Source organism: Trichosurus vulpecula, chromosome 2 (genome assembly GCF_011100635.1).
Source record: "Trichosurus vulpecula isolate mTriVul1 chromosome 2, mTriVul1.pri, whole genome shotgun sequence".
NCBI classification, from domain to species: Eukaryota; Metazoa; Chordata; class Mammalia; order Diprotodontia; family Phalangeridae; genus Trichosurus; species Trichosurus vulpecula.
In genome coordinates this window covers 223,101,932-223,126,441 of record NC_050574.1, presented here as the reverse complement: position 1 = coordinate 223,126,441, position 24,510 = coordinate 223,101,932, and the positions used below count along the sequence as shown (strand labels likewise).

Genomic DNA, 24,510 nt, shown 5'->3' with positions numbered 1-24,510 from the left:
AAGAAAATGATAATTGTTGGAGAAGATATGGAAAAGTTGGAACACTAATTCATTGTTGGTGGAGCTGTGAGTTGATCCAAGCATTGTGGAGAGCAATTTGGAACTATGCCCAAAGGGCTATAAAAATGTACATACCCTTTGACCCAGCGATACCACATCTAGGGCTGTATCACAAAGAGATCATAAAAACAGGAAAAGGCAGGCCATCCAAGGTCAAGGACATACCGCCAGCTCCATGTTTGGGCCTGATCGTTATTATTATGCTTAGCCTTTCTTACTATCTTGGAAAGCAAACCATGACATGATTAAAGAAATTCTCTCCTGAAAAAAAAAAAACAGGAAAAGGACCCACATGTACAAAAATATTTGTAGTAGCTCTTTTTGTGGTGGCCAAGAACTGGAAATTGAGCAGATGCCCATCAATTGGGGAACAAGTTGTGGTATATGAATGTGATGGAATACTATTGTGCTATAAGAAATGATGAGCCAGCAGACTTCAGAAAAACCTGGAAAGACTTATGTGAACTGATGCTGAGTGAAGTGAGCAGAATCAGGAGAACACTGTACACAGTAACAGCCACAATGTGCGATGACTCATTTTGATAGATTTAGCACTTCTCAGCAACGCAAGAACCTAAAACAATTCCAAAGGACTCATGATGGAAAGAAAATGCCAACCACATTCATGGAGTCAGAGTGCAGATTGAAGCAGACAGTTTTCTTTTTTTTTGTTGTTGTTTTGTTCTGTTTTTCTTTCTCATGGTTTCTCTCATTTGTTATAGTTCTTCTGTGCAACATGAGTAATATGAAAATGTGTTTAATAGGAATGTGTGTATAGAGGCCATAGCAGACTGCATGCCATCTTAGGGTGGTGGGGGGAGGGAGGAGGAGAAAATAAAACTTATGGAAGTGAATGTCGAAAACCAAAAATAAATAAATTAGTAATGAAAAAATTTTAAAAAGGCTGGTCAGACACCCAGGGGGCTGCCAAATCCCATTGCTGCTTCAGTCCAGCGAGAAGACAACCTAGGTCCTGGGCTGCCTGTGTGCAGGGTCATGACTGCAATTCCCAGTGTATCTGTAACTGCTGCCTCATCACTTACCTCTTGCCATAAAACTTCAAGAGTCATTTGAGTCTGGTGGCAAGACAGAAATCAAGACGACATAGGTGATGGCTCAGGATGCATTGGTTGACCGTGGCGTCTTTGATGTCTAACCAAGCTCAATTTCTCCTACTTTCATGGCCCATTGAACAAATTGTTCACATCTGCCTGTTCCCCTGGACAAGTCTTCACATCCTTGGGGTAGACATCATGCTAACAAGCTGATGGTTCTGAGGCCCATCAAGTACCCTCAACCTGGTTTAGACCATCTGCCAAACAGTTTTTGCAGAATATAACCACTGAGCATGCTGCAGCTTCTTGGAACCATACAATCCAGGTAGGGGAACCAAGAACAAGCCCAGCAGGAGCATTCAGCAGAGGGACCCCAGGCTGCCTTATGACTCTTGTTCCCCTGCTGGAACACTCTGTGTGTGTGGAAACATGTGGCATAAACCAGACCAATGTAGAACCTTGGGGATGTCCTCGACCACCACAGAACATGATTCAAGTTAAAGAAACTGAATCTTAAGACCAAAGGATCATCCCTCTCTCACCTCAATTATCTCTTTCAAAGTACTGCTCAAATTCTTCCCCAAGTTTTCTTCTACCACATTACTTACTCAGTTTTACTATCCACTGACATTCCTATAAAAAGGATGTACTATTTTTAAAATATACTTTGCTTTTATTGACAAAAAAATCCTTTTCTTAAGAGGATTTGTTCTGTGAAGTTTGGATTCAGTCAAAGGGAACACTTGAGGACCTAGAGGGCAACCTGTGGTCTTGAGGACACAGATTCCCTACCCCTAGGGAAATCAAGATCCCCAGGCTTCATTTTTTCATCTTTAAAATGAGGAGTATAGACTAGATAACTTTTAAGGTCTTTCCAGCTCTAAATATGTGATCCTCTTTTCTCTTTCACGAATGTAATGCTGGACTTACCCTCAGCCACAAGACCTTTGAGCCCTGGAAATTTTACACACTCAATTATCTTATACTCAGCACTAAACAATGGTTTTTACTGCTTTCACAAGCATTTGTTGTGTTTCTGTGTGTGTGTGGCATGATAGGCACATATGAACTAGACTTGGTTCCTGCCTCCTACAAGCAAGAGTTAGCTATTGGCCAAACACTGAAATAGATAGCAATATTGACAGAAAGACAAACAAAAAAATTAAATTAAAACATTTTAATGTTACAATACATTTTTTAGATTATCGAGTGAGTATAAAGTCATAGTCCAGAACAAATAAATTATTGCTATTTTCTGGTTAGTTTAGCTTTTATTGTTTTTTCTTTAAAATAAAATTGTAGATAGTTTGAATTTTATGATTTCATTTGGGATTCAGTTGTATAGTTCATTGGTATTTAAGAGTATTAAGTTTTTATAATAATTATTTTATTTTAAATTTTTAAAAAAATTTAGTTTTATTTGCAGTTTTGTTAGAATTAGAACATGTCTCCATATTACATGACTGTCTATTAATTAAATTAATATACCCACTGATATACATATATAGGGATAAATCATAGGGTTTAGAGCATTGAGAGACAATAAGAATCACCCAATCTAGCTACTTCATTTTAAAGACAAGAAAACTAAATCAGAGAGAGGTTTTAAGTTACCCTATATAATTGTCCTTGCTTACACAGATAGCCAAGCCATCATTTAAGTCCCAGTCTTCTAAATCCCAATATGGTGCTTTTTCCACAATACTAATGGACATTTAATTTCTTTTTGGGGGGGGGCAGGGAAATTGGGGTTAAGTGACTTGCCCAAGGTCACACAGCTGGTACATGTGTCAAGTGTCTGAGGCCAGATTTGAACTCAGGTCCTGCTGACTCCGGGGCTCGTGCTCTACTCACTGTGCCACCTAGCTGCCCCTACATTTAACTTCTTAACTGCTGCATTGAAACTACACACTACTTTGTTTTAGTTTTTAAACATTTTTATTTAAAGTTTTGAGGTTCAAATTTTATCCCTTCTTTCCTTCCTTTTGCTCTGAGACAGTAAGCAATCAGATAAAGGTTATCTGTGTGCAATTATGTGAAACATCTCCGTGTTAGTCATTTTGTACAAGAAGACTCAAATAGAAGAAAAATGAAAGAAAGTGCAAAATAGCATGTTTCAGTCTGTATTCAAATAATACCAGTTCTTTCTCTGGAGGTGGATGGTATGCTTCGTCATGAGTCCTTTGGGATTGTCTTGGATTGTTGTATTACTGAGAGTAGTTAAGTCATTCACTATTCATTATTGAACATTATTATATATTATATAATATAGTTATTGCTGTTATCATATACAATGTCCTCCTGGTTCTGCTCACTTCATGCATCAGTTCATGTAAATCTTAATACCCAAGTTCTTCTATTCATTCAACAGGCTGGTTTTGTTGATGTTGTTGCTGTTGTGGTTGTTTAGCATCCCCTCTTTGTATGATGTGGTGCTAAGTATTGTTTGGGATTTAGGAGGAATAGAAAATATAGTACCTGCTTTCAGGGAACCTATAGGGTAGTTGGGGAGATAAGAATATGCAAGTAAATACTAAAATGGGTAATTAAATATTATATTGTGTGGCATAGACAATAAATATCTTAGTTGAGTTTGCAATCTATATAGGTTGGAATAGTTAAGAAAGCCTTTTTGGAAGAAGTCGTACTTGACTTGGGTAGAATTTGGATATAGGCAGAGATAATTAGGGAGGGCATTTGCACATGAAAGACAGAGCAAGAACAGCTGTTTTCCAAGCCCATGCTTTGGAACTGCCTTATAGGAAATCCTAAAACATAAATGGAATCTTTTGATACTTCATTAACTAAGTCCCTTGGATTGTGTCAAAGATAGACTCTTCACATTCTGAGTTTCCTTCCATATTATTAGAATGTGGTTCCAGCATTTAAGATTTCTATGCAAGTATTAACATTCAGGCATAATAGGCATATCTGTTCATACTTTGTAGAATTACTTGCTGTACTTATCCATCTAGCATTGAATGATTTCCTTGTTTTACTCTATTTCAACATCCTAAGCTAAGCCTAATTCTTCAATTTTTAAAGTATTAATTTGAAAAATCTTTTTATTATAGTTGACATAGGGAAACTTATAAAATTAGAAGGCACGCAAGTTTTAATTTCTATTGCACAATACTGTAGTTGTTTTCTTTCTGAGATAATGATTGATTCTTATCCTTCTCCAACTATATAAGTAAAAGCAATAGAGATGAGATTATCCATTGAATTTTTCTTAGGAAGAAGTTTATTTCTTTCCTTTTTTTCTGAAAAAATTTCCTCCTTCCAATTTTGGAGAATTGTCAACTTTTCAACATTTTCAACTTTTTCTCTGTTTTCTAGGCTTATGTCAGCTCTCAAAATGATGTTGGATGAACTGACCAGTCAGCAAGCATTAGCCATAGTGGTCACAATGGAAGAAATGAAAAGCAAAGATTCATATCTGATTGAAAAGTAATTTTCTTTTTAATTTCTGGTACTGTAACTGAATTGTCCTTTTACCACCATTTCAAGAAAAACGTGTACTTTAGTCCAACTCTTTTTGTACGTCCAGAGGCATGTGGAGAACTGTCCTTTGATTATTTTATAATTTTCTTTTGCAAAGTAGAAAACAGCAGCAATTGTGCTATAATTTCCTGATTTATAGATGCTTTTAGACCCCAAAAGGACATCATAATGTAGGAGAATGTAGAGAAACAAAAGACATAGGCACTAATTTTCAAAGTATTGGTTCCTATTAAAGGGAATTCATGGCCATGCAGACTTTGAGTTTCCATTAATTGTCTGCTAGTGTTGCGACCTTGACATTTTCATGCACATTTATCTCTTTAATTAAATGAAACAATTTAGAACAAGAGAAGGTATCTTGTTTATTTAATATTTAAATGGAATCAACTCTGTTATCCGGTTGTTGATTATTTATGTCTTTCCTGTCTCATTATGCTTGCTTTGAGGCCACCTAAATATTTTTTTTTTTTGCAGGGGAATTGGGGGGAAGGCAGGGCAGGGGTTAAGTGACTTGCCCAGGGTCGCACAGCTAGTAATCGTGTCATGCATCTGAGATCGCATTTGAACTCAGGTCTTCCTGACTCCAGGACCAGTGCTCTACTCACTGCACCACCTAGCTGCCCCCACCTAAATACTTTTGATCATCTTTATCAGAGAGATGACTGGGAGTAGAGGGGGAAAGGCAATAAATTGTGCTACTTAGTAGTAACTCTGGTAAAAACTGCTGGCTGGAAGAATTGAGTTTAATGGCAACAATCAGTTTGGGATTAGCTCTGAATTCAAGTTACTTTTCTGGTTATTGGTCATCTAATATGAGCTACTAAAAATGAAGAATTTATTATAATAATCATTGTTTGACTTTGCTTTCAGAATTGCTTCTGTCTTATGCAAATACTTGCGTGACTATAAACCAGTGGAACTGGCAAAGATAACCACAGCCTTGATTCACTTGCATCTTCATGATTCAGAGGTTATTAGGATTCTCAGAAAATTCCTACTTAGGTAAGTTTAAAATAAAGCTGTTTGTTTTAGTTTTCATATGATAAGCCACCCACAGAATTTTTGGCAGCTTAGCTGTGTTCAAATGTGATATGTCATTTTGAGGGCAGAATCTACTGGAATTAAAAATATGGCCAACATGAGGACCTTTAAGGCATAATATTATTTATTATGAATATTATAAAATAATATGAAAATAATTACTCCCACTTTGAAGGGGTCAGACTAGGTGGTCCCTGGAGTTCTGTGATTCATATTGAGTCAAACTAATGTCTCTCCAGCCCCCTCACATATCCTGGACAGTATTGTATGATTGATGTGTTTTGTCAGGCCTTGGTTGTCATCTAACAAAAGATTCAGGGCATACTCCCAAGTAGATCTTGATTTTTTTAAAAAAAGCTTTGTTTATAAACATAATATTCAGCCGTTGTACATCAGAATGACCTTATTTTGTTACTGTTTACATCTAAGTGAATTTAACTTCAGCTTATAAAATGTCTTTTAACTTTTTCAGTCACTTACCTGAATCTCCATCAGGAGTCTCTGTTTTCATTTAATTTTCTTTAGTGTGGTCATAGTAGGTACTTTATTCTTCTAGCTTTTTTTTTTAAACTTAGCATTCTTTCATAAAGGTCTTCTGGATTTCATTATATTCCTCATATTTGTTGGTCTTAATTATGTTATGGTAATCTATTATGTCAGTTTATCAGTTTACTTATTTTTGGATGTTCTTCAGTAAAAAAAAATAATAAGGCTATGAAAATCTTTGAATACCTTCCTTTTTTTTTTGCTTGTTTTTGATAAAATTTGCAGGGTATAGATCTAAACATTAGAATTATTAGGTGGCAAAAAAAATAGAGTTGTTAGGTGAAAGTATGTTTTTTTGTTGTTTGTTTTTGTTTTGGTGTGGGGTTTTTGTTTGTATGTTTGTTTTTGAATTTTTATCACAGATTTCCAGATTGCTTTACTCCCCCCCAAAATTCTACAAATTTGCAATTCCATTAGCAATGAAATGAGTATATGTTTACCCATAGTCTTGCCATCACCGAGTTTTCAAAATCAGTTTTTGTTGATATCCTTTGTTTTTACATTGCCTAGATTTTCCTGTCTCCCTCCTTTTTCTTGTTCTTAGAGTCATCCCTCATAACAAAGTTTTTTTTTTTTTTAAGCAGAAGAAGAGAAAAATAAATTCTGCAAAATCAGCCATCAAATAAAAAGAAAATCTGCTCTTATATTCATTGTTCCGTACTCATGGACCTCCCACTTGTATAGATGAGCAGAGTGAACTGTCTTCTTGTCTCTTCCTTGGGGCCAAACTTGAACATTGAGTTTTATTGACTTTAGTTATTTTTTACCAAGTCGATAGGCGAAAGGTGGTATCTCAACATTGTCTTGACTTGCATCTCTTTTATTATTAACAAGGTTGAACATTTTAAAAGGTGACTATTGTCCATCTGATTTCCTGAAAATTATCTGTTAATACTGTTTGATTGTAGGTGGACTGGAAGGCTTTTTGTTTGTTTCTGTTTTCTTTTTTATCTGGATCTGATTTCATTGGTTTAGAGAATTCCTGGTACTGAAATTCCCTCTACCAGTGCAGGTCTGCAGCTGTTCTACAATTGATAGTTTTAGAGAATTGTCAGGAGTATGAGAGGTTTAGTGACTTCCCCAGGTTACATAGCTAGTATGTGTCCGAGGCTGAGCAAGACCCAACCCAGGGTCTTTCTTCTTCCAAGCTCGTCTCTCTCTGTCTACTCTGCCAGTCAGTCTTTCAAATTGGGAATTAGTTTTGTAAAAAAAAAAAAATGAACAGTTTCTTATATAGTTCAGATTTTTTTTTAGAAAATTGTTTTAGAAATCTCTTCTGTACATAAGCACATCTCTCTTGTTCCTAAAAACTATCTTTTATTTGTTGAATAGAAAAAAAGCCATCTTCCCACCACAAATGAGTTTCTTTCAGTGACCCATTATTGTTTCATTTTTATCTTCTTCCTTCTCAAATTTTCTTTGTCTTTTCGATCCATGCCACTGTACAATCTAATCCAATAGGTTGCCTGAGTGAGCCCAAAACAGATTAAAACATAATTGGGAAATATTTAACTAAAAAAATTAAAATACAATAGAACATAGACAATGTTAACGTGTGATTTTCTAAGTCAGTATGTGACCCTGCAGAGATCATTAAGTATGGTTCAGTGGCCCCATTTCTATGTGAGTTTGATGCCACTTATCTAGTCAACATATTATGTTTGATTTAGTTCAGCTACCATTTATTGCTCAGTTACTTTAGACAAGGTAATATATTAGGCACTGGGAACCCCAGAGGCAGCTAGGTGGTTCAGTGAGTAGAGCACTGGTCCTGGAGTCAGAAGGACCTGTGTTCAAATCCAGTCTCAGACACTTGACACACTTACAAGCTGTGTGATCTTGGACAAGTCACTTAACCCCAATTGCCCTGCCTTCTCCCCTCCAAAAAAAAAAAAGAACCCCAGCAAAAATGAAACAATACTTCTCTTCAAGGTGCTTACTTTTTTTTTTCATATTTTATTATTTAATATTTTTAGTTTTCAACATTGCTTTCCACAAGATTTTGAGTAACAAATTTTCTCCCCATTTCTACCCTCCCCCCACTCCAAGATGGCATATATTCTGATTGCCCCATTCCCCAGTCAGCCCTCCCTTCTGTCACCCCACTGCCCGCCCTGCCCATTCCCTTTTCCTCTTACTTTCTTGTAGGGCAAGATAAACTTCTATACCCCATTACCTGTATATCTTATTTCCCAATAAGGTGCTTCCTTTCCATTGGATAGAATAATAGATGATAACAGCAAACTATTTCTCATTTAGTAAATGTCTTGTTTCAGCCTAATGTAATTTATGTATAAATATTTTTTTATAATGGTGGTTTTGTTCTTTTTTTTTTCATTTTTTTTATAGCCATTTGAGAAATAATGTTATACCTAGTGAAATTTCTATGCTGGTCCGTGTTATTGCCATGCTTCCTTTTCCTCATTTGGATGAATCAGGGCTTTCCCGGGTGGAATCCATTTTACCACAATGTCGTTTAAGTGATCTCAATACTTTTGCATTATCTCTGTCAACATGGATTCGACATGACCGTTCATATCTGGACAGTCTTTCTCAGAAAAATTTCAAACTACTTCCACAATTAAATACCTATGGTTATCGGAGATTACAACAAGCGAATAACTTGAATGTACTGTGGGAAGAACTTAAATATGTTCATGGAGAATGGTTTGAGGAAGAACTTCTTGAAGAAACAGTTGTCACCTTGCAACGCTTGAGTGACCAGATCACACCCACAAACGTCGCCAACTTATCAGCTTTTTTTGTCAAGACTAACTACCTTAGTGCTCCGGTGCTTGACAAGATAGCTTCTGTGACAGTCCAGCACATCAGTAAGGTACTAGTGGAATTTCAATGTTTCATATTAAGCTTATGTAAATATTATAGTAGAGACAGTGAATTGTAGTCGGTGGAATGTTGAGCTTTGAGTCAGATCTCACTGCCAACCTGGGTAAGCCATGACCTCTGTGTGCCTCTAAGTTATGGATTGGTTGTGTATGATCTGCATCCCCACACCATAGTTCCTCATAATAACAAAATCCAGATTCTGTTGGTGGTATTAGTATAAATATTAAGCATTAGAAGTATGAATACATGATTTTGTGTGTTTTATGTAGTAGAACCATCCTGAGTCCTTGTGGTACATTTGAAGTCATTCTGTGATTTCAAATTTGGTTTTCCATCTTCTACTCTTAGCACCTAGACTGACTTTCTCAGCTCCAACCCTCACCTGCCACCCTTGGGTGATGATTTTGAGTATCTAATAACAGTCACTTTACCATATGGTTACCCATCAGTAGCCAAACAGCTGTCGAAAATGGAAAAGAATGTGGGTGATCCAGTGACTTTTGAGTATTCAAGAATTGTCTGAGTATCTTCCTGAGGTAAGAAAGATGAGTGAGAAAATCCAACCCAGTCCATTAAGCTCCGAGGACGCAAAGACAAAAGTAAAATGTTCTCTGCCCTCAAGGAGTTTACATTCTGTTGGGTAGCATTCAACGTATAAGGATGAACATGAAAATCACTCCTTTCAACTAAAGTGTTGCTTGATGATATAAATATTGTACAATGTGCAATGGGCTTCATTTCTGGAGACTGGATTGTTTATGTCAAGGTGAAATCTCTGGTAAGGCTATATATTAATGTTAGATGAGATGATAATAAAAATTTCTAGCATTATACCTTTAAATGTCTTGAAATGACTATGTCTCAGAGCATAGTAAAATAAATTTTAGTTTTCAGTTTTAAAAATCTCAGTCATTTCTGCTTTTGTTTTTATTTGCAACTTCAAAATTCAATATAAGTTGCTAAATGAAGGTCATCTTCTAGTGTATATTTTTTTTAAAGGATGGTTTGTCCTATTGAAAATTTAATGTTATCTTTGGTTCTTGAGATGCCATGGTTTTAATCTGACATTTTGAAAGATACAGTTTTACTCTGGATATGAGACTCGTTGACTTGAATAAAATAATTTTATTGAAGCACAGTAAATCCTGGCTACTAAAGGTTAAAAAAAACCCACCTCTTCCACTTGCATAAAAATCTGATTGTGTAAAAGTATTAAGTACTGCATATGTTAGCAGTGTATTGGTTTATTTTTCATTTGTAGACAAGATGAAATCTTCATCATTGGAGGGAAATCCTCAATTGATGACATCATAGGTCTGCTGGAGTATTTGGGTATATCTAGTATAATTCTGAGAGAACTTTATCACTTCTAAATTCTATTATTAAGTTTTATGTACATTAATTTCCAGATTTGGCATTTTCTCTGATCCTTGTGTTACTACTAATGGAGTTAAAAACTAAGTAATGAAATGACTAAATAGATCATAGTATGAGGGAGAAAATAATCTATAAACCAGGAAATCCACCATCTTTATAAGTGGCATATGACTGTAGATTTTTTTAAAAATCAAGCTTCTTTAGAAAGTTGTGCTAGATGGTCTCTAAGACCCCTTCCAGCTTCAAGTCTATGATCCCATAATCTAGTTGCTTTACTGAATTAATATTTAAAACTTAACAACTTTATTCTTTCTGTTCAGATCCATCCTTTGGCAATCCATTCTATATTACTTCCCTTCAGCCTCCTTAACTATGATCCACCCCAAAAGGATGAATTCTTTGGAGCTTGTATCCAGTGCCTTAACTCACACTTAAGTAGGTGTATATTATGTTGAAATGAACTGTTGGATTGGGTATTGTTTTCACTGTGCAATTTTAAGATGAACATCAAAGTCTGGTCATAAAGAAATAATTCATTGTTGAGTACTTTTAAAAATCAATTTGGGTCAGTTCCCATCCGTATTCAATATGTATTATAAACTAGACTCTTTCCTCTATCTTCATTCCCAATGAATCTAGCCTCTGTCATATTTGTTGGAAGATGGACTTAAATCTTGACCTTACTTTCCCCAAACTGAATCCTGGGAGCTCCTTAATGTTTACCACATAATAATATTTCATTACACCCATATATCATAATTTTTCCCCTACTTATTCCTCAAGCAGTGGGTACTCTTTATTTTCACTTTTTTCTGAACAGAGTGCTGCTATGCATACTTTAGCATACACTGAGCCTTTGTTTCTGTCTTTTGACTTCCTTGGATTATATGTTCAGGAGCAGAATTGCTGGTCCATAGGGTTTGCATGATTTAGTCACTTTTCTTAGTTTACATTCTATTGGGGGAGACATTATATACACATATAAGTGTGTGTGTGTATAAACATATATATGCATATACATACATGTGTCTATATGCATACACACGTATACATACACATATGTATATCTACACACATATATACACACACATACACAATGCATACATATATAAAACATGTATACAACATGGATAGAAGGTAATTCTGTGTGTGAGGGGGAAGTAGCGGCTGATTGAAACAGGAAAGATCTCATGTACAAGGAGTCATTTCAGTTGAATTTGAAGGTAGCAAGGTATTCTAAGAGGTGGAAGTGAGGAGGGAGGGCATTCGAAGCAAGAGAGATGACATCTTGTCCTGTGAGAAACAGCCAGATGTCTGTCTGGATGGTACAGGATGTAAAGAGGAATTGATTTATAAGAAGACCAGCAGGGTAGATTGGAGCCAGATTGTGAAGGACCTGAAGTACCAAGTAGAGGAGTTTTTATTTGATCCTAGAGGTAATACGGAGCCGCTGGAACTATTGAGCAGAGTAGTAATATGGTCAGATCTGTGCCAGTTAGTAAATATTTATTATGTGCCAGCTATTGCCAAACACTATGCCAAGTGCTGGGGATGCAAATAAGAAAATAAAAAGATAATCCCTGCCCCCAGGGAACTTGCAGTGGGAGGTAGGGGTGGGGGTGGGGGTAGGACAGAGAGACACAGAAGAAAGCTAAAAAGGAGTTGTGAGGGAGGGAGAGAAAGTGGAACCCAGATGGAGGACATGGTGGACTCTAGTCCAAGGAGAGCAGCTGATGAGGAATAAAGAGCTGGCAGGGCTCTGAACCTTCTTTAAACAGAAGCTTTGGGAGGAGTTCTTTGTCCTTTCCTCTAGCCCAGGGGTGGGGAACCTGCAGCATTGAGGCCACATGTGGTCCTCTAAGTCCTCAAGTATGGCCCTTTGACTGAATCCAAGTTTGCACCCCTGCTCTACGCCTTCAGTCAGAGAGACAGAGGGTCCTGAGGAGGTGTGAGCACTTAAGGTGATGAAATCTGGAAGGGACGATGTGTTTACTGATGAAAAAGTCTTCTTAGGAGCATGATGATGGCAGAGTCCAAGTCTGAAGAGTCAAGCTGGTGAGAAAAAATGTGCTATCGGAAGGAATTTTGCCAGCTTAGTGAAGGATGGACAGGAGATGACCAGAGAGGTGACCCAGAATCTCAAAAACTGTCAGTAGAGTATAAGCTCTGTAAGGATCTTGGGTGAGAGATTGTGTGTCTGCCATCTAAAGGCCAGAGAGGCACGAAGAAGCAGCTATCAGATGATAGTTTTTCACCATAGCAACTCCTGAAGCTAGAGAAACAGTGATCTGTGTCAGTGGAGGGAGTAGTCCCATCAAGGAGATTCAATTCTATAGACATTTATTAAGTACCTACCATGTTTCAAGCTGCTCAGCTGGGCATTGGGGGTGCAAAGAAAATGGAAAACATCCTTCTTTCCTCAAGGAGTCTACATTTCCCTGGAAATCACAAGTATATTATCAAATATTGTTGCTTTTTTGGTTTGATCAGACTAGTACAAACAAGAGAGCTTGGACTTGTTACCTTACTCTTCTAGACTGGTTTTATTTCAATAGATGCGGAATCATTGTATTTTTCATTGCTGCTACCGGAGGATAGTGGATACCTAGAACTTTCCACTTAGGGGGTTATTTAAGAATTACTTAGCTCTGTCTTCTCATTTTGTACCTACATATACATCATAAACATATAGTTGTTATTCAGTTGTTTCAGTCATGTCTGACTCTTCATGACCTCATTTGGGGTTTTCTTGACAGAGATACTGGAGTGGTTTGCCATTTCCTTCCCCAGCCCATTTTACAGATGAGGAAACGGAGGCAGACAAGGTTAAGTTACTTGCCCAGGTCACACAACTAGGAAGTGTCTGAGGCCAGATTTTTAACTCAGGAAGATGAGTCTTCCTGACTCCAGGCCCAGCGTTCTATCCGCTGTGCCATACACATACAGAGATGTGTGTATTTACACATATACCACATATATACACATGTGTATACATATGTGCATATACATACGTGTGTGTGTGTGTGTGTGTGTGTGTACATGTGTATCAGAGCTGCCCCCAGGTGTAGCCACTTGGGTCCTGTGCTGTTGACAAGTGACTCATAGGGGCAGCTTAGAGGGAAAGAGGTGGTCCGACTAGCTGGTGCTACAAGTCCTATAAACACTCCACTGTGACCAGAGCAATGTGTGTAGTAGCTTCTCCCAAGTGCCACCCTCCCCACCCCCATTAGTGGGGTGCCACCTCCTCCCCACTCTCCTCATTTATACACTTTCCCATACATTTACCCAGGCTGCCCCTTTGTGACACTTTTCCTTCAAAGGTCTCTTGGATAATTAACTTTAACATCCTATGTGTAAAAATTTGTGAGTTGTCCGGGGCTCTGCACCCTTTTTTTAATGAGGATCTTGGTACTTTTATGAGTATTTCCTTTTAAGAATCTTAGCTTCTTTCCAGGTCTCATTGAACCTCATCACTTGGTGTTTCTTGGCTTTACATTGGCCCTTGCTGAGTATTTTCCAGAAGATCTGATAAAGGCAGTATTTAACATCGAATTCCTAGCCAAACTGGACTTACAACTTCAATGTGCGTATATATAACATTATAAAAAAATCCGTTATGTGTTTTCTACATATAGAGCTCCAGCCCCAGCTAAACTGAAAAAAATTTTTTTAATGTAATTTAAGGTGTTAGGACATGTGGTAGGTCCTAATCACTTCTATAAGGTAATTTAAAGTAATACTTACAAGAGGCAGCAAGGTATAATGAATGGGTGCATAGGCATCCTGCCTTTGGACACTTGCTAGCTATGTGACCAAAAAATAGTTTATATAATACACCGAGTACATTGCTGAAGGATACCCCTTTCAAAAGAGGGAAAAAAGGCCAACATACTTTAAGATTGTAATAAAAATAAACTTCATTTTTTCACTTTTTTTGCTTAAAAATTATGACAAAATAGATCATTAACATGGTTCATCATCGAATAAAGTCTTTAATAAGGTCTTACCAAATTCTAGGCCCTGTTCTAAGTACTGACAATTCAAAGACAAAAATGAAATTGTTCCTGCCCTCAAAAAACTTACATCTTATTGGGGGGATCCACCATATACACACATAAGCATAGACAAAATAAATATAATATTTTTGGAGGGGGAAGCAGGATTGGCATTAGCAGCTGGGGATTAGGAAAGGTCTCATGTGGAAGGTATTTGAGCTGAGTTTTGCAGGAAACTAGGGATTCTAGGAAGTGGGGAGGTGGGGAATACATTTTAGGTACGGGGGATACATAATCTGTATTAATAGAGGGTTTGAGCCACCAGGTTTAGATTTTAATTCTAATTCATGTTTTAAATTTCAGACTTATCTCCTCTCTTAAGTACAAGAACCCACAGCCGTCTCATGGAATTTAATAGAGCAGTCTGTTTGGAATGCCCTGAATTTGAAATTCCTTGGTTTCATGACCATTATTGTCAGCAGCAGTACAGTAAAGGTTTGGACTTTTTCCTTCCTTCCTTCCTTCCTTCCTTCCTTCCTTCCTTCCTTCCTTCCTTCCTTCCTTCCTTCCTTCCTTCCTTCCTTCATCTTATTTTTTTTCCAAAATTACATCTAAAAAATTTTTAACATTGATTTTTTAAAATTTTGAGTTCCAAGTTCTCTCCCTCTCTCCTTCCCTTGAGAGAGGCAAACAACCTGATATAGGTTATACATGTGCAGTCATGCAAAACGTGTTTCCATATTAATCATGTTGTGAGGAGAAAAAAAAGACTAAAAAAACCCTAAGAAAAATAAAGAAAGTGAAACATAGTATGCTTTGATCTGCATTCAAACTCTATCAGTTCTTTCTTAGGAGATGGATAGCATTTCTCATCCTAAGTCCTTTGTAATTCTCTTGGATCACTGTATTGCTGATAATAGCTAAGTCATTCACAGTTGATCATCTTACAATAGTGTTGTTACTGTGTACAATGTTCTTCTGGTTCTGCCCATTTTACTCTGCATCAGTTCATGTAAGTATTTCCAGGTTTTTTTTGAGAACATCCTAATTGTCATTTCTTATAGCACAATAGTATTCCATCACAATCATATACCACAATTTGTTCAGCTATTCCCCAGTTGTTGGGGAATTTCCTAATTTCCAATTCTCTGCCACCAGTAAAAGAGCCGTAATAAACATTTTTGTATGTATAGGTCCTTCTCTTTTTTTCTTTTTTATTTCTTTGGGATACAGACTAAGTAGTGGTATTGCTGGGTCAAAGGGTATGCATAGTTTTATATCTTTGAATTTCCTAGAGAGATATTGGTATCTGGGACTCAGATAATTGAGGAGGTAATTATATCGTTGTTACTGTGGAAGTTATGTAAGACTTAAAAATTCACTGGAGACTATTGATAGTAGTATCCTTGAGGCCAGTGGCCCAAAGTAAGATTTATAGGTAACACTGTTTACCTTTTAGTAGTTAAGTAGAACCCCAAAAGGATGTCTCTTATAATGGAATTTCTTGCTATAGCAAATAAAGTTATAACGAGACTCCAGTTTATCTTACTTTGATTTAGCTTACAATTTACCTTTTTTTATTATGAACTTAGTGAACATCAGAAAATATGATCATGCCAGTACAAAAAGAAGAACAGAAAAGATTGTCTAGAAAACTGTGAACTTCTGTCACATACCTGGTCCTAACCACACTGCCCCTGCTTGTCTCTGGCCCCTTTTAAACATCTTTTTGCCCTCTTTGGTGTATTTTTGAAATATGTTAACGCTTTTTAAAAAAGTCTTATCACCATTTGCCAGTTCTCCTCATCCCTCAAATAGAAGTCTTCCCTTGTAATAAATAACTATGATCAATCAAAACAAATAAATATATTTGTTATATCTGAAAATGGGCAGCTCCTTCTTCACCTCCAGTCCATCACCTCTGTGCTTAGATGGGGGAGGCACACTGGTTTAGCAAGATCTTAAAAATGGTGTACAGACTGGTTTTTAATTTAATCTTTCAAACAATATGAGAAGTTACTATTATAAAGTTTAGGCTCATAGAAATTGTCAAATTTTTTTTTCTATTCTATAGAATAAATTCTTCAGGATAATTTTTATTCAGAGGTTAATAAAACTGTCTTTGAACAAAGTAATTTTTCTTTTCTTTTAGTTAATGACAGTATCAGTGCAGTACAACACCAGGTTTCTAAAATGTTGGGAGAAATCTTAGGAGGACACAATTATGCAAAACCATCAGCTCTCACACCTTATGGATACATAGTGGGTAAGTCATGTTAATGAGACCAAAATAATGTAAAAATTACTTCATTAGTATTAGAACATGAAAAAGAAACATGAAGAACTTTTTTTCTTTTTTTTTAACTTTAAGCATTCATATATTCATTCATTCCCCCTACATTGGCTGAAGCACAGGGTTAAGTCTTTAGGGGATTAATGAAGATGTTTGAGTTCTGGCCTCAGTCTTGAAGAGATTGATAGTCACTTAGAGGAAATAAAATGTTCACACAAGTTACTGTGCTTTGGGGTAGAGAAAGGTATCATATGCCTTGAGAGTTTAGGGGAGGCAGAGGGATCAAGGGAAACATCCTGGGGGTGGCAGCATTGGAACTGGGCTTTGTACAATGGCTATGATTTTAAAATTCCCTAAGTAAGTGGAGTAATGCTTTCCAAGCTTCATGAATGGCAGGACAAAGATATAGGGACATGTGTTTGAGTACTGGCAAAGGAGCCCAGTTTGACTAGAACATATGAAGGGAAGAAGTGACAGAGGAAGTTCTAAGGTCAAGTTGTCCCCAGGTTGTGGAGGATCTTGAATGGTAGACTAAGAAGGCTGGACTTTTATTTAGAAGGCAGTTAGGGACCATTGGAAGTTTTTAGGAGTTGGGGATAATATGATATGATATGATATAATATAATAATCAGAGATGTGCATTAGGAAAATTTGGCTGCAGTGTTTAGAATGGTTACAGAGAGAAGAGCCTGGAGGCAGGAGTGGCATCAGTCAGGAGACTGTTGAAGAAGTCCAGCAGAGAGGTAATGGAGGCCTGACTGAAAGTGGTGGCTGAATAGCATCAGGAATGCTAAGGAGGACAAATAGAAGAGACATTGCCAAGATAGAAATGACAGCACTTGGAGGTTTTTTGCATGTGGATTTTGAAGGAGTCAGAGAGGATTTGGAGGTTTTGAACACAGGTGACTAAGACCACTGACAGACATGAAGTCAGAAAGAGGAGTAGGTTTTGGGGAGGCTATAGAGATAATAAGCTTAGTTTAAAATGTGTTGACTTTGAGGTACTAGTGGAAGGAGAACAGGACATAAGAAGCTAGGGACCTGAGTTCAAATTCCAGCTCCAACGCTGACTAGCTATATCTTACTGATTGCATGATGGCAGGCAAGTCACTTTAACCTTTGTGTACCTCAGTCTTCCTCATCTGCAAAATGTGAATAATACTATATGTACTAGAGAGAGAGCATAGCATAAATGGACAGAAGGCTGGCCTTGGAACCAGGAAGACCTGGGTTCAAGTCCTGTTTCTGATATATACTGACAGTGTGACTTTGGGCAGATCACTGAAAGCACTCTCAGTGCTTTAGGCTTAAAACTTTTTCCACTCATGCAGCGTTGAGTGGCCTGAGAGCCTGCATAGTGCAAAGTGTGTGTGCTTTGCGTTCAGAACCAAGGCTGCGGGGAAGTTGCCCGATGCAACACAGGCGAGCACTGCTAGAAACGCCTCGGATTCATTACCTGTTTGATTTTTAATTAATTTTTGGTTGTTGCACGTTCAGAAACCTTTTACTTTTGCCAAATTTTTTGAGACCCCCAGTATAAGAAGCACTGCTTTAGGTAACTGTAAGATGCTAAGTAAGTTAGGGGCAGCCAGGTGGCACAGTGGATAAAACATTGGCCCTGGAGTCAGGAGGACCTGAGTTCAAATCCAGCCTCAGACATTTAATTAGGTGTGTGACCCTGGGTAAGCCACCTAACCCTAAATGCCTCCCCCAAAAAAGCTTCTAAGTTGCAGGGTAGCTGCTGACCTGCATGAGTACAGGAGTTTGATTTTTTTTTTTTTCATCCAGGAATTCTCTGTGACAAAATCACAGCTCCAGCCCCTGTCCCCAGGATTCATGCTTTGTACATTCCATGAGTACTCTGAGAACAGTACTATGTGTGTATCTCTATATAAAAACACATGTATATGTATATTTATATAGTGCTTAAACCATTTTTAGTGGAACAGACAGGGAGTATTATCTATAGAAACTGAAAGTGTGAGTCTGAAGCTTGGGGAAGCCTGGGGGTGGTGACATGTTTTGGGGAGTGGATGAGGTTGCCAAAGAAGAAAATGTAGATTGCTAAAAGGACCAAGAACATCTCCTTTGTCATATTTAGGAGCTAAAAGGAAGAAGGGGGGACAGAGAGGTAGGGGCCAGAGATGTAAGAGGAGAAATTGGGGGTGAGGGAAGGTTTTAATACTTGAAGAAAAAAGTTTATTGATAGTTTTTGTTTTTGTATCATAGTCATTTCCAGATTTATACTGAATGTTACCTCTCTTGTGTCAAAGATATTAAATATTTAAACCAACCAATAGTCTCAGCATATCTGACAGCGTAGGCAACATTTTGCACGCATCCCAAACCTTTCTGTGATGTGGAGGGAGCTATGTTTCATCATCTGTTCAGGGAGAAGAAAATTGAAAAAGTAGTGTCATTGATCCTACCAAGGGATGAGAGGGTAAAAAAGAAACATTTTTCAGGGTCTTGCTGCAAAGAGATCAAGGGGGAAAGGAAGAGGAGGGGGGCCGAGCTTAAAGACTGGAGGACAGGCAACTGGATTTGGTGATTGGTATACAATTGGCAGTTTTAAAAAAGAGCAGTTTCAGTCCCAAAGTGCCCCTACTGAATAAAGTCTAGCCATCTTAGCCTAGCATTCAGGATCCTCCACAATCTGCGGGCAACTCGGCCTCTGAAGTTCCTCTCTTACTTCTTCCCTTCATATGTCTTAGTTAAACTGGGGGTAGAAGCCTGATGATTGCAAGGGTTAGAGGATCCCTTGGAGGTGGTGAGAAAGGAGAAGCAGCGAACATAGACTACTTTTTCTAATAATTTCAAGGAAGAGAAATGGAGAAATTGTCTAGAGAGACAGATATGGATATACAGGGAATTCATAAACTAACTCAGACATTTGTCTTTATGGTCTTTTATTTTTATCAAAATAATAATCAAGGTTGGCCTTGGAAAAGAATTGAGAAAATTCGCCTCATTCTTTTCATTGCAGGGGAGGACTTTCCCTGGGGTGGAACATTGACAAAATAGGCATTGTGTTGGTTAGCTTCTTTTTAAACCTTTGTGGAGAGGTGGCTTGGTAGGGGGTGGGGGAGGAATATATTTGGAAATAAATGTGAGGTAAAAACAAAACTCATAAAGAAAATTTTTAAAAAGAGACATGTACAAAAGGTAGATGCAGGGTCATGCGACTGAGGATGAACATAAAAGTTTGGTACAATCTTGTAAGAATAATGTCAGTTCCCAAGCCCGGAGGTGAATTCCATCTAAGGTACTAAGAGACTGACGGATGTGATTGATGAGCTCCTGTAATGGATCTCTGGATAATCAAGAAAAATGGGAGGAATGATGAAGGCCTGGAGGAGAGCAGATGGCCTGAGTTTTGAAAAAAGAAAGACCAGAATGGCTTCATGAAGAGGAGGCCAAACAAGACTACTTCCATTTCTGTTTTTGACAAGTAAATCAAGAGAGTGCCTTAGACCAGTGGTGTCAAACTCATATACAAACAGGGGCTATTAATCTGTACATAAGGATCCCTACGGGCCACATATTGGCTTAGTTTTAAAATGTAATGTTAGCAATATTTTATTGTCTTTTTGTTTATTTTATTAAGTATTTTCCAATTACATTTTAATCTGGTTTGGGCTATACTCAGGAGTGTTTTGGGCCATATGTGGACAGTGGCTGGACATTTGACACTTCTGCCTTAGACAAAATTTATCAATTTTAGCAATGCATTCGACAGTGCTTATCATAGTATCCTTACGAACAAGATGAAAGGATGTGGACTAGGTGATAATATACTTAGGTGGATCCGGAATTGGCCAAATGTGAACCAAAGAGGAGCAATGAGTAATCTGATGCCAGCATGGAAGAAGGTCTCTAGCTGAGTGACCCAAGTGATAGAAGACATTGTGCTTTACCTTGTAATGTTCACATTTTTATCAGTGACTTGGTTGAAGGCTTAGATGGCATGCTGATCAAATTCGTACAAAGCTGGAAGAAATAGCTTAACATGTTGAACAGAGTTGGATTCCTAAAAATTCCAACTACAATTAGAATGATGGGTTCCCCACTCCTGTTAAAGGTGAAATTTAATAGGGATAAATGTAAACTCAGGCTTGAATTTAAGAATCAGCTTCACAAGTTCACTAGATAGTACTTGATCTGGAAAAAAAAAATCTGGAGGTTTTAACGAACCGCAGACTTAATAGGCACAGGCAAAATGATATGGCACCCTTAAAAGCTACTGTGATATTATGAAGAGAAGAATAGGGCACAGGACGAGGGAGGAGATAATCCTACCGTACTTGGTTTTGGTCAAACTACATCTGGAATGTTGCGTTCTATTTTTGGTGCCATATTGTATGAAGGACATTGATGAGGTAGAGAGCATTCAGCAAAGGACAGCCAGGATCGTTAAAGGCTGCAAGGTTATATTGAGATGAGGATCACATGAAGGAACCGAGGAGTTTTAGCTTGCACAGGAGAAGCAGAGTTAGACAGCAAGCATTTAGGAAGCATTTATTATGTGCTAGGCCCTGTGTTAAGCATTTGGGGATACAAAGAAAGGCAAAAACACACTCACAGCCTTAAATGAGCTCATGTTCTAATGGAAAAGAAAACATGCAAACAACTATATGTGTATATGTATGTATGGACATATGCATGCATGTGCAGAAAGTATGTGTACACACATGTAACATGCATCCATGTATATACACCATGATGTATGCCAGTGTCTATATGTGTATACTCATATGCCTGCATATATTTATATGTATACACACATGTAGATATTGTGTGTGTGTGTGTGTAAATACACAGTGTAAATGGGAGATAATCTCAGATAGAAGGCACTAGGATTGAGGGGGAAACCAGAAAAGTCCTCTTGCAAAGCAAGATTTGAGGTGAATCTTGAAGGAAGCTAGCAGTTTGGGGGAAGAGCTTTCCTGGCATGGGGGACAGCCAGTTAAATTTTTTTTTCTTAACTCATATAATCAATGCCAGTGTGGAAGAATATTTGCAACACTGTACACCAGGACTTTTGGTTTTACCCTACTAAATATTTTTTATCAAAGATCTGGATGAAGACATAGAAAATATGACTAGGCTTTTAAGGTGACACGGAATAGGAAGAGAAAGGCAAATATGCTGGATGGCAGAAAAAGATTTAAAAATATCTCAACATGTTGGAATGAATGATGACGTAACAAAATGTAATAGCAATAAATGTAAAATCCTGTATTTGGATTCAGAAAATCAGTGACTCAAATACAGTATAAAAATAAATTAATTTGTACAGTTCCTAGCTTAATGTGAACACCAACAGTGTGATACAGTTGCCTGTTAAACTAATGTCATCACATTTTATGAGGAACGTTGGTATTTTGTGATGAACTGAAAGGAGGGTGACCAGAAGGAATGAAGGGACTTAAAACCATGCCATAAGAATGATTAAATGAACTGGGGAAGAGAGAGAACTTGAAGGTAAGGAGAGGCATGATTACTGTCTTCAAATATTCAAAGGTCTTGCAATTTGAAAAGGGATTGGATGTTATATATCATTTCAAAAGCCAGAACGAGTGCCAGTGGGTGAAACTTACAGGGAGGTAAGTTTTAGCTAAAAATAAAGAAGATCTTATTAACAGAATTCTCCTTAAAAAAATGGAAAGAGCTGCTTTGTGAGCCAGCTAGGTGGCTTATTAGATAGAGCACTGGGCCTGGAGTCAGGAAGACCTGAGTTCAAATTTGAACTCAGATGCTATCCAGCTATGTGACTGTTTTAACAACCCAGCTAGCAGCTTCTCTGGGGGAGTAAGATCCCTCCCCCACAGCCAGCACCCAGGAGGCTGCCGGGACCCAGGAGGTTGCCGAGACCCAAGAGGTTGCCGGGACAGCACAGGTTCTTCTTATCTGCTTAAACAAGGAAAGCACGGTGAAGGGGTTGATCAGCTTACTTTAATCCAGCATTCAGTTAGCATACAGACAACAATCATTTAGTTTAGGGGAAAACGCCAGCATTCAGTTAGCATTCAGTTAGTTCAGGGGAGCATACAGATAAGCATCAAGAGACAGACCAAATACAGATTCATTGACTTACTTCAGGGGAAAAAAACCAGCACCCTGAGGTTCAAAACATTCATTTAGTTCGGGAGAAAAACAAACCAGCACCCCGAACCTCAAAACCAAAATACAAACAAGTTACAAATATCAACAGACAGACCCAATACAATTCATAGTTACCAACATCTGGGCTCGGCCCGAGAGCAAGGGCTGGCCCAGAGTCACGCTTGCTTGCCGCTGCTCCCATACCAACCGGAAGAGGAAAGAGAGAGCTTCAAGCTGTCCTCTCCCCTCTTATAGGGTTTTTGACATCATCAAGCACTGCCTGAATGACCAGGGCCGATTGGTTCTTGACTTGGCCCCTCCCCTTAGGGTAGCTGTTAACACCTCCCCTCAGCCAGCCCCATGACTCATCACAGGAAGTTTTCTGCTTCCTGACATGCTCTCTGGGCTTCCTGCCCCGGAAGAGCAAGCCACAGCATCCAGAGGCTCAATGAGGTAAGCTGAGTCACTCAAAGAAAACAAAGGCCATTCCTCTTACAGTGACCCTAGGTAAGTCACTATATCTTTGTCTGCCTGTTTCCTCAGCTGTAAAATGGGGATCATAATAGGACCTACTTCGTACAGTTGTTGGATCAAATGAGATATTTGGAAAGCACAGTGCCCAGTACATAGTAAGCACTTAATAAATGCTTGTTCCCACCCCCCACCCTCCTGTGCCTTCCCATCTCCCATCAATGAGTTCCCCGTTACTAGATGTGCTTATTCAAGTAGAGCTTAAATGAGTATCAGGAATATTACAGAGGGGATTCTTACACACTGGATGGGAGATTGGACTAGATGATTTCTAAAGCTGATATAAAATAAATATCTTATATATTTTTCTTCCTTCATTGAAAATGTGAAAAGTGGGGGGTGGAGCCAAGATGGTGGCTGGAAAGCAGGGACTTGTGTGAGCTCCCCACCAGGTCCCTCCAAAAACCTATAAAAATGGCTCTGAACAAATTCTAGAACTGTAGAACCCACAAAATAGCAGAGGGAAGCAGGAATCCAGCCCAGGACAGCCTGGATGGTCTCTGGATGAGGTCTATCACGCACGGAGCGGAGGGGAGCGGAGCCCAGCGTGGGCGGCAGCAGGACCAACCAGACCAGGAGCCTGGTGGAACAGGCCCTAGCACCCTGAATCAGTGAACTGTGGCAGTTACCAGACCTCTCAACCCACAAACACCAAAGACAACAGAGAAGGTTATTGGGAAAAGCTGCAGGGGACATAGTGAAAAGAGTTCTTGCCACTGCTCCGGGGGCAGTGGGGGAAGGTGCAGCTCCAGAACTAGAGCTGCAGTTGCTTCTGGCCCCAGGCCCACCTGGTGGGAGGAATTAAGTGGCAGATCAGAGCAGGAGTGCAGAGCCTGCTTAAGATCCCAGTCAGGTCCAGGTTGGCGGTTCTTGGGGAAGGAGGAGTGCTGGTGGGGCAGAGCTGGCTGTATAGAAATAGCTCTGAAAACAACAGCGCATTCCCTCAAGCTTGGAACAAAGTACTCTTTACTCTACAAGCAGTCATACCCTGCTGAAAAATTCAAGGGTCAAGTAAGTTGGCTGGGAACATGGCCAGGCAGCAAAAACTCACTCAGATTCAGTCTCAGACTTTGGAATCTTTCTTTGGTGACAAAGAAGACCAAAACATGCAGCCTAAAGAAGTCAACAGAGTCAAAGAGCCTATATCAAAAGCCTC

At 38.5% G+C, this 24,510-nt stretch overlaps 1 protein-coding gene across 1 annotated transcript in view; it reads left to right on the top strand.

The window, feature by feature from the left end:
- Positions 1-24,510, top strand: part of FASTKD1 (FAST kinase domains 1) — a 45,642-nt gene that overhangs the window by 16,671 nt on the left and 4,461 nt on the right. Inside the window, exons 5-11 of the mRNA XM_036746246.1 lie at positions 4,455-4,565; positions 5,490-5,621; positions 8,556-9,042; positions 10,751-10,865; positions 13,885-14,013; positions 14,789-14,920; positions 16,578-16,691. Coding sequence (XP_036602141.1) covers positions 4,455-4,565; positions 5,490-5,621; positions 8,556-9,042; positions 10,751-10,865; positions 13,885-14,013; positions 14,789-14,920; positions 16,578-16,691 — 1,220 coding nt within the window. The remainder of the gene's footprint in view (positions 1-4,454; positions 4,566-5,489; positions 5,622-8,555; positions 9,043-10,750; positions 10,866-13,884; positions 14,014-14,788; positions 14,921-16,577; positions 16,692-24,510) is intronic.